At 39.8% G+C, this 11,550-nt stretch overlaps 1 protein-coding gene across 1 annotated transcript; it reads right to left on the bottom strand.

The window, feature by feature from the left end:
- Positions 1-1,067: 1,067 nt before the first annotated feature.
- On the bottom strand, positions 1,068-11,258 carry PLPP6 (phospholipid phosphatase 6). Its single transcript, XM_026681831.2, has 3 exons — positions 11,173-11,258; positions 6,823-7,260; positions 1,068-3,992 (listed from the first exon to the last, which is right to left on the bottom strand). Exons 2-3 carry the CDS (start codon positions 7,238-7,240, stop codon positions 3,625-3,627), a joined length of 786 nt encoding a protein of 261 aa, XP_026537616.1. The 5' UTR covers positions 7,241-7,260; positions 11,173-11,258; the 3' UTR covers positions 1,068-3,624.
- Between the last annotated feature and the right edge of the window lie 292 nt (positions 11,259-11,550).

The following is an 11,550-nucleotide window of genomic DNA, read 5'->3' as shown; positions in this document are numbered from 1 at the left end:
TAATGCAAATTAGGTATATACCTTGGTGTTCCTAAAACTGAAATGAATGGCAGATTTGAAATGTAGGATTAAGGCAATTAATGCTTAGCAAAATATATATCAAAATTAAATTATGCTAAATTATGGCAAAAAAGTTAAAAATTTTACAAGATTCAAAAGACGGAGGAAGACTTGCTCCTCAAAATTTTAAATTATTCATTATAATTTGGAAGGAGCTGGCCTAGCCAATGGATTTTATATACTTATAGTAACAAGATGCAAAGAATATAAAAGGACATACAATATGCAAGTAGTCCTCAACTTATCAGTGTAATTGAGCCCAAAATTTCCACTATTAAGCAAGACAGTTAAGTGATTTTTTCCCATTTTATGACCTTTCTTGCAACAGTTGTTAAGTGAATTACTGCAGATGTTAAGTTAGTAAAATGGTGGTTAAGCAATTCTGGCTTCCTCACTTTGCTTGTCAGACGGTCACAAAAGGTGATCACATGACCCCAGGATACTGCATCCGTCATACATGTCAGTTGCCAAGCATCCAAATTCTGAGCATGTGACTATGGGAATGCTGCATGCTAGAAGTGTGAAAAATAGTCATGTCACTATTTTCAGTGCCATTGTAACTTTGAATGGTCACTAAATGAATTTCTGTAAGTCACAGCTACCTGTAATCAGATAACAGTTTGATAAAATCATGGGATTCCATAAGGAAAATAGTACACCCAACAATTACACCATTATCTTTTCTTTCAAATGCTTTTCACCCTGGACATAATTACAGTAAGTAAGAAAAATATAATCATATATGAAGACATGGCCCATGCAGATTCATTGAATAGATTAAAGACACAGTAAGAAATATATTCAGTGAAGGCCACAATACACCACAGGTGATGCTTTACAAGTTGTTGGAAGGATAAAATTTTCATATTAAGGAGGGACAAAAATGACAGCATTTGCAATGCTCATACAAAACCAATACCACCAGATAGAGTGGATATAGAAATCCTATGTAGATAGGACAGAGACAGAGACAAAACAAATATAAAATCTACATAATAAAGAGAAAATTGGTATAAAATATTTTAATAGCTGATACACAACATCTATAATCTCCAAGATAGATAAATCATATAGTAATAAACATTGGAAATGCCATGACAAAAAGGGAAATATTTAACACAACATGGTAAAGCTCCATAGTACTTGAAAAGATATACATATTATTAAGAAAGTGTGGAGATTATTTTTTACTATAATTCCAGTGTATATTAACAAAAAGCATCATTTATTCATACATGCTTGCTGTATTGAGAATACATTTAGCCCAATATTGGATAAAAGACACAATTCTGACAATATCTGACAGGGTGCTTAAATCTGGAAAAAAAATCAATAGCATATATTCACAATAGAAAATTTAATCAAATTCAAGCAAGAATGATTCCCATGTATACAATTTATTATGATGCAAGGAAAATATAAACTGTTCCAATATATTTTGTTTAAACAAGAAATCTTAGTCTTTGGATTGGATGACAAACTTGTCTTGGCTGTTTGAATTCTGGATTGAATTTTGACCTTTTGATTGAACCAGCTGCCTCTATAGCTACTTGCAGGATCCCAGAGTCATATAGTTGCATTTTATGATGGTTTTGCTGAAAAGTGGCAAAACCACACTGCTATCAAACCACTGGTTTACTTAATGTCTGGCATTTGCTTAACAATCATGGGTTTGTTTAACAACCATAGTGATTCACTTAATGATTACTGCAAAAATGATTGAAAAATCAGGTTGGTCACATGAAATTGTTTTAAAAATACCTAATAAAACACATTAAAGGTCTACAACTGAGAATATTTTAACTGGTTTTTAATGTATATATATTCTAGCATCACTGAAGTATAAATTTTTCTGTCATATAGAATGCTTTCAGAGGTATTCTAGATTTGTCTTCCTTCTAATCTTTGATGGACTGATTAAATAGCTCACTTCCTTTTCCTAATGCAACTAAAATATGTCTGGAAAATGAAATCTTATTTTTTCACCATTTATATTTCTGATAGGAAAGCAGCTGCAACAAAAGCTACAGTTATGTGAAAAAGAAAGTTCACCTTTCAGTTCTATGGTTTTACGTATCAGGACATAGTAAAAATTATCTGAGCTTTAGTTCTTAAAAATAGGAAAATACAATATCAGATGTACACATATTACACCATATCATCATCTATTTTACAAAAAGAAAGGCAAAATGGAAAAGCCACGTGTGAAAGTAAGTACACCCTTACTGCTTCCATAGGTATGGCTAAGTAGCATCCAGATGCTAATTGGGTGCTCTTAATCAATTGATCATCAGCAAGTGTCACTACCCTCTATAAAAGCCCAAGTTTTAGGTGTTTGCTGATCTCCAGTGTTGAGGTGTGTGTTAACATAATGCCAAAGAGGAAAGACATCAATTATTTTAGAAAAGCATTTGTTGCTGCCCATTAATCTGGGAAAGAGTATAAGGCCATTTCTAAATTACTTAAAAGTCCATCATTCTAAAGTGAAAGATTATTCACAAGTGGAAAATATTCAAGACAATTGTCAATCTTTCCAGGAATAGATATCTCAGCAAATTCACTCCAAGGTCAGATCATGCAACACTCAGGATATTGTAAAAAAAATCCAAGAGTTACATCTCAGACTCTATAGGCTTCAGTTAGTGTGTTAAATCTTACAAGTTCATTAACAATACAATACAATTAGAAAAACACCAATATAGTGTTCTTTGCAAGGATTGCCAGGAGAAAGCCTATTCTCTCTAAAAAGAACATGGCAAGCTTAGGTTTGCAAAGTTGCATGTGAACAAATCACAAGACTTCTGGAACATTGCCTGGACAGATGAGACCTAAGTGGAGAAAATTAGCCATAATGCACATACTACATTTGGTGAAAACCAAACACAGCAAATCAGCATAAATATCTCATCAACTGTAAAGCATGGTTGTGTGTGTGTGTGTGTGTGTGTGTGTGTGTGTGATTATTGGGCTTGTTTTGCAACCACAAGATCCACCCACCTTGCAATCATTGAGTCAACCCTGAACTCTGTATACCAAAGTATTCCAGAGCAGGTGCCCAACCCCCAGGCTGCAGCATATTACCGGGCCGTGGCCTATTCAGAACTGGGCCACGTGAGAGGCACGCTGATGTATGCACTCAGCTCCACTTTTCATGTGGTGCCCCAAAGGATGCATGAGTGGAGCTGCATGCATGTGTGTGAGCACTGGCCTGCTATTCACATAGCCTGATTCCCCTCCCCCCAGCCACTCTGCTAAACCACCTACTCCTGATGCTCCAAGAGCAGAGACTGAGTGTGACTTACTGAGGCTGCCTGTGTAGGACACCTGATCCATTTTGGGGGCATCTAACAGCCTTTGTGAGTCTGAAAGAGCATGAGACCATGGCCCCAAAGGTTTATCTTTTCTGCACCAAAAACTTTTACAAACAGAGAAAGGCTTTGGGGGAGCAATCTCATGCTGCTTCAGGCCTTCCATCCCTTTGCAAAAGCTTTTGGCACGGAGAAGCTTAAAGGAATGTGAAACCGTACCCCAAAGGCTTCTCTCTCCCTCTTCCCTTAAGAACCATCAGTTCCACAAGGCAAAGAGGACAGGAGCATTTACAGGTGACAACCAGAAATATTCCACCAAATTATATTGCATGTAGCCCATGATTAGCCCAAAGACCACATCTGTTACATTATGTCTGCCAAGCATGATCCTAGAGATTCCCACTATGAAGGTCCAAAGTACAGCCAGCACTCTCAGAGGGACTGCAAGTACAAGATGATGTAATATAAATCTGCACACCATGGCGGCTCTGGTAGCATGGCCTGAAGGAAAGGAATATTTGTCCACAGAGACAGTGGCAAACATATCCATCTTGTTGTGGACTGGACGTCTTCGTTTCACCAGTCCTTTTACTGCTGCCACCAAAACTAGATCAAGAATCAGAGCTGTGAGATAAGACAAAGAAACAACTTTCAGATAAAGGGAAACACTATAAATTACAAAGCTTCAAACCCGGCAAACAACAATATTGCCTGTGAATTCACTTTTCAGATGTAGAATGAATGAATGAATGAATGAATGAATTTATTGGCCAAGTGTGACTAGACATACAAGGAATTTGTCTTGGTGCATATGCTCTCAGTGTACATAAAAGGAAAAGATACATTTGTCAAGAATCATAATGTACAATACTTAATATAGTCATAGGGTACAAATAGGCAATCAAATCATACTAGGAAACAGTCAATATAAATAAGGATACAAGCAGGGAATTATTTGTTTAGCAGTGTGATGGCGTTCGGGGAAAAACTGTTCTTGTGTCTAGTTGTTCTGGTGTGCAGTGCTCTATAGCACTACACACCAAATAATTACAAAATAATTACAAAATAATTACATTATTTTAGGTTTTAGTGAAGTCTGTTCAAATATAGGATTATTTTGGCTTTTGCAGCAGAATTGTAGGCTTACAATCATATTATAACTATGGCTTTCCATAGCTAAGAAATTATACCTCTCAATATTCTGACCCAGGAACTAATGCATATTTCCACATCTAGGTCCACTTCACCACAATGCTCATTTGTCCAGGTACTTCTGAACTGTCATTACGTCTACAGAGAAAATGTGCTGGGTCAACTTACAACCACAATTGACCACATAATTTCTGCTTCTAAGTGAGACATTTGCTAAGTGAATTTTGTCCCATTTTGCGACTTTTCTTGCCATAATTGTTAAGTGAATCACTACAGTTGTTTAATAACACAGTTGTTAAGTGAATCTGACTTTCTCATTGACTTTGCTTGTCAGGGGACTACAAAAGGTGATCACATGATCCCAGGACACTGCAATCGTCATAAATATGAATCAGTTGCCAAGCATCAGAATTTTGATCAAGTGACATGAGGATGCTGCAACAGTCGTGTGAACAACTGTCAGAAGTCACTTTCAGTGCCGTTGTAACTTTAATCAGTCACTAAATGAACTGTTGTAAGTGAGGACTGCCTGTATTAATAGGCTTCTTCTTCCCATCTATCTCCCATAGGCTTTTTCTAATGTTGGAACCAACTGCTACCACCACCAGCTCCTCATGTCATGGCAGTCTTGGCACAGTCTATTGCTGTTGCCGCTAGTTAAACTCTAGGAAGTATCTTGGGACATCATGCTTCTTCTCATTCAGCTCAACCATTTTGAGGGCAGCAGGCCAGGAGGCAAAGCAGACTGTTACCTAATTTAGGTAATCACCCTGCCTTCTACTCAGTTTTAGAGGATTTTTTAGGTTCAAAACTACATTACACAATTCAAAAGCTTGATGCAGCCCATTTCTGGAAATTGTGCAAAAAGATTCTGAATGTCCTACAAAATACCAATACTGCCATAATTTTGGTGCCTTTTGAATTTGGAGTAAAAAATGTTCTACAATTCATAGTTTAGGGAGACTCAGCTCCAATACTGTCTAAATCTGTAATTATCCTTAGTGTCTTGTCATTGTCCTGTTGTGCTTTCCAAAGCCAATAAGTGATTGACAATACACAGCACTCTTTCAACAGTGTAGGTAATTGCACTATTCTGAGGGGGGGAAAAACAAAGTTAATGAAGTATATATCTACCAAAGAATTAGCCAAGAACATTAAAACTATTAATCAAGTCAAACGCTATAGCATCTTTTGGAGAAATTGAAATAAGCAAACAAATCTTGAGAAAAATAGCAGATTCAAGAACCTTTTTCTACTATCATGCAGCAAAAAACCTGAAGTTCTTTAGCATAATAGAGATGGTTTTTCAATCTTTTTGTAATGAATGTAAATGAATGTACACTTGAAACACATTCCAATATTTTAATGGCCTTTCAAACATTAAAAAGGTCAGTATTAAATGTCAAAGATTTATTAATAGCATACATTTCCACAGCAGTTAAGGATGTCTTCCAGTGTGAAGAGGTGCTATTACTATCTTTACAGTAAATTCTTGCTCTAGCATGTGCACATGGGTTAAGGAAACCCCCCCAACGTTTCAGGGTTTTTATACATGGACCAGAAGTAAACAAACTTGTCATTAAGGACCTGAGGATTTAGAGGAGGAAAAGCAGTTTAGTTCAGTATCTGAAAATATATATTCAACTTTACTGTTGGTACCATGATGGAATATCACAACTGAAACACAACACAGGATTTTAAATAGGATCTGAGGAACTTAATATGTACCCTTGTAAAGTACTTGTTAAGGCCTACATATGCACCAAATAATAATTGTGTCCAAACATGGTCTGAATGTACTCACAGTGTAGCAGGAGTATACAATGGCCCTTTGGCAAAGAAGAATATTTGGAGGGCTGTGGCTGAGCTGTTTGTATTATGTATTCCATGCATAGTTTGCCTATTATGGCACAAAATATGATTTTAAGATACTTAAATTACTTGACCTGCATTGGATGATTATTTCATTTACAGATATGCATTTTAGGACATTTTCTAACACTAGTACTTTAGTTTTGTTTTAATTAATTCCTAGGGTTTCTGCATTACAATGTTCAACCAAAGTTCACAATGCTGTTTGTAAACAATCTGAATCTGGGAGAACAGTACTGCATCATGTCCATATAAAAGAATTTTCACTATTATGGAAACTATCTACAAACAAAATCAAAGGATAGAAAGGTGAAAATATTATGTCTATCATTCTCTGTGATATTATTCACATCTTGGGCCAATCATCACAAGAGAAATATAACAAATATAAGGAACAAAACCTCCTGGGTAAGGTAAAGGCGGCTCTTACCAAAAAGTAGATTGAGTAGCACCTCACGGCCTGCTGAGTTGCCACTTCTGTAAAGCCCGTACAATGTACCAGTTAGCCAAGGAATTCCATGTCCTGACACCTCTATGACCATCATGAGAGGACGGCCACTGCCCCATGGGGAATTCTCTCCAGCACATACACCCAGTAGTTTAGAGGCCCACAAATCAACAGCCATAAGAGAATGCAGGGCAATATCCCAGAAAGAAGGATTGAGCTTCATACAGTCCTCTTCAGGTAAAGCCTGTTGAGGGCCAGTACTAGTAGGAGAGTTTTTATGGTGAGACATATTTTCTGGGGATATTGGGCCTCTCTGATTTGTCAATGACAAGAACTCTAGCCCACTTCCATAAGCCTGTCTCTCACGAATGCTCTTTGGACTGTTCCTAGGACTTGGCATGATGATGCTGATATAGTTATCTGTTGGAAGAAGGAGAAAAAGTTTGTTGCATCAATCTAAATGTTTCTATACCTAGACTCACACAGGTGGAAGAGACTTTGTAGGCCAACACATCCAGCCATGTGCTCTATATACTGTAGGACAGTGGTCCCCAACCTTTTTTGTACCAGGGACCAGTTTCAAGCAGAAACACTTTTTCAAGGCCCGGGGAGTCCGAGTTTGGTGGTTTGCTTGCAGACGTTTCATTACCTGACTAGGTAACATCTGATGTTGTTACCTAGTCGGGTAATAAAACGTCTGCCAGCAAACCATCAAGTTCAGGGAGCGCCAATGCCTCCTCATTGCAACCCTGAGCGACAGATATTCTCTTCTATTGGGACATTTAAAATGGAGGGTTTCAGCTGCAGATTCAGGAACTGCGCCGGGCTGAGGAGCGCCTTCAAAACTGAGTGCTGGGTGGTGGCGGCCCACGGCTCTCGGCCCTGCCTTCCTCAGCCCCATCCCTCAGGTGTCTCCCTCCCTCCCTCAGGTGTCTGCCTCGTTCCTCTCTCAGTCGCTCTCTCGCTCCTCCACCAGCCCAGGAAGAAACTGCTTCAAAGAAGCCGGCAGCGTGGCTTTTCCTGTCGCCGCAGCTCCTCCGAAGCACCCGTTCACCCCCACCCCGCTGCCCGCGCGCGGTTCAATCCAGTGCTCCGTTCTGCCTGCCTGCCTTCGTTTCTGGTTGTTTGGGAGCAGCTTCGGCTGATAAAAAGAGGCGAATAGTTATTATTCTCAGTCGAAGCTGCTCCCAAACAACCAGAAACGAAGGCAGGCAGGCAGGCAGGCAGAACGGAGCACTGGATTCAACCGCGCGCGGGCGGCGGGGTGGGGGTGAACGGGCACTTCGGAGGAGCTGCGCTGACAGGAAAAGCCACCCTGCCGGCTTCTTTGAAGCAGTTTCTTCCTGGGCTGGTGGAGGAGCGAGAGCGCGACTGAGAGAGGAACGAGGCGGGAGGAAACCGGCCGCTGAGCCAGAGAGCAGGACAGGCTTTGGTTGCTTCCTCCCTCCCCTTCTTTCATTTGTGTCCTTGATCCCTGATCCCAGCAGCATTCACCGAAGGCGAAGAAAGCCGCCATTTATTTTATTTTATTTTCTTTGCGGCCCGGTACAAAGTGATCCACGGACCGCAGCCCGGTGGTTGGGGACCCCTGCTGTAGGAATCCAAATTATGCTTCCTCTTGAATTCATCCAAAGGGAAGCCCACACACTAAGCAATTGTTGAATTCTTACTATTAGTAAAGGTTTTTTCCCTAACATTCAGTGCAATTGCTATCTGCCTTCTTATAACTTAATTTCATTATCTTATGACCCATAGAAATGAAAATGACATCCTTTCAGGTATATGGACAGCTCCATTACAGGTGGTCTTCAATTTATGATCACTCATTCAGCAAACATTCAAATTTGCAAAGGAGCTGAACAAATATCTATGGGTGGTCTTCAATGTTCTGGCCATTTCAGCACCTCCTCAATCATGTGATCATGATATAGGGTGCTCACAATTTGCAACCTTCCCTTTCAGCTTCTGACAAGCAAAGTCAATGAGGAAACCAGCAGGAAGTCAGAAGCTGCAGTCTTAGGAAGTCGTTGTTTGATGACTTTCATAGTCCTTGCAACTGGGGACTGCTAGAAAAGTCATTGCATGATCAAATGATTTCATACTTGATGATTACCTCACTTAGTGATGGAATTCCAGTCCGAATTACAATTATTTAGCAAGGATGATCTGTACATATACTTTTGTCACTTTTTCTCAGGATTAAATACCATGCTCCTTTAATTTCTCTACATAGGATATAGTTTCCAGTCCCTAGATCAGTGGTGGCTAACCTTTTTTGTCTCCTGTGCTGAAAATTGCACATGCACTCATGCATGTACGCTTGTGTGCCAGCACCCAGAAAGCAATGCATGTGCCCCCCCACCCCTGCGCATGCGCGCGTGATCCCCCATGCATGTCATGTGTCTGCGCATGCATGTGCAATCCCCCCACCCCATGCATTGTGTGCCTGCACGCACAACCCTGCGTGTGCCCCACACATCTCTATGCATGCGTCTCCCATGCACCCCCCGCCCCCGCACATGTGTGCCAGATACAAGACAATCAGCTTTCAGGCAGGTGGTGCATGCGTGCACACGCAGTGGGGTTCTTCCATGCAACCTCTCGCATGCCGGCACGAGTGCCATAGGTTTGCCATCATGGCCCTAGATCATTCTCATTGCCTTTTTCTGAACCTGCCTTTGTATCTTTCTTAAAGTATGTTGCCCAAAACTGGACACAACACTTGTGATGAAATCTAACAAAGGCAAAAGAACTGCTTCCTGTTTTGATAATTATATTTCAGTTGATGCAGCTTTAAATTGTATTTGACTGTTCTGAAGCCACATTACACTGCTGCCTTATATTCATTTCATTACTGTTTTATTTCTGTCTTCTTCAGTACTACTCTACTTATTTCACCCAAATGTATGTCAATCACACATTTGATAAACATTTACAGCATCTATTTATACAAGCCATTGTAAAAAAAAAACCTGAAGAGCATATTGACACACCCACCCGTTTTATTCTGAATATGCTATTTTGTCATTGCATGCATTCTTTGCTAACATCATATGATTCTGGTATTACCTTCTTGACATCAGTCCAATAGTTACAAGTTGCCTATTTGTGACTGTTTTCTTTGTTTTGTCCTTTTTTGTTTTTGGATGTTTACTAAGCTTTTTACATGGTACATTTCTGCTGTCCTCCATTATTTTTTCCCTAATGAAGTAGTTCACAATTATGCTTCAATATTCAAAGTTCTCAGAAAATTTGAACTTGTTTAAACCATTTGTTTTTTGTGCCATAGAACTCTACTTGTCATTGCTCTAAATATATTAAAATCTGCTATTTTAACAAAAAGTCCCCAAAATGTGTTTGATAATTATACATTTTTGTTTTCCCTTAAAATTAAAAAATGATAACATTATATTGGCCCAATGTTTCTGCTATTTCCACTTGCTCAGCAAAGTTGTTCCTAGATTACTATTGATTCAAAGATAACTGATCCTGTTCTTCCCTCCTTCACATTTGAAAGAAAGTTATCAGCAAGACCAATTAAGATTTTTTTTTAACATCTTGCTTGACAGAATTTGTCATCCAACAGAAGTTGGGGTAATTGGTATAGTAAGACTGCATGAAAGCCAGCTGGGTGACTTTGGGCCAGTCATTCATTCTGTCTCAGCCCAACCTACTTCACAACCCTAAAGCAGCATATAATTTCAAACTCTGTGTAGTGCCTGATGAAATCTCAAAAAGATGAGAGAAGGGAATGGGGGAAGACGCCGATTTATATTTTTGGGGATGAATATCTCTCTCTCACTGACTGTATTTAAATTACCTCATGGGTTCGGATTAATTTTTATTGGTAATAAATATGCATTACTATACAATCACACCTACATCCGTTTTTGCTTGTTTGAATTGGTCCCTAAATTCATTACTTAATACTATGAAAATATTTTTGCTAATTATTAATTTCAGCAATGTTAAATGCCAATTACTAATGTAAAGATGTTTATTTAACTTAATAACTACGATTAATGCCTATTATAGAAAACAGTTCGGCCTCTAGGGAACAGAGAGCTTGGGAGTCTTCGAGTAGGATCGATTTAGAATTACCACCACGGTCATCCCAGGGTAACAAGGGGGAAGAAACCATCGGATCGTATTTCCCGGGGGCTCCTTTCCTCGCCCGATCAAGGACTTCAGGGCCCGAACTTCTCTCGTCTCTCAGCGGCCGCCCTGTAGGAACTTGCCACGCTTATAACTTCCGACCCCATCTCCCGGCAAAGCGCCGCCGCCACTCCAGCCCATTATCGGCCCCCTCCAGCCATTTTTGGCCCACATTACCGTGCGGCCTTTCACTCGGCGCGCTCGCCCTCTTTTTCCACTTGTGCACCAGAGAGAAACCACGCCCGGACGGGGAGGTGGGATGGGACGCGCAGGAGACGTGAGAAGGCGTGCACATCCAACTACTTCCTTGTGCTGTTTATTTTTTAAGTGTTTGATCATTTGATTTTCCCTTTCTTCGAAAGCGACGGATTTGCGAAGATTTCAAAAACAGAATGTACGGGCACTGTAATGACAGCAAAAATGTGCAGTTTGTTTCAAAATTAACACGGGCTCCCTCGGCTAAGAAACGAAGCATCGATAGAAGAAAATAGTGATAGCTCAGGGTTGAACTGTGGTTGAACAGCTACAATCATTGTGTTGACACTGGTACCTGCG

This window comes from Notechis scutatus, chromosome 3 (assembly GCF_049901735.1).
Source record: "Notechis scutatus isolate UNSWTSFEM ecotype Mainland chromosome 3, rNotScu1.2, whole genome shotgun sequence".
NCBI classification, from domain to species: Eukaryota; Metazoa; Chordata; class Lepidosauria; order Squamata; family Elapidae; genus Notechis; species Notechis scutatus.
The sequence above is the reverse complement of the archived record's forward strand: the minus strand, read 5'-3'. Positions and strand labels throughout refer to the sequence as shown.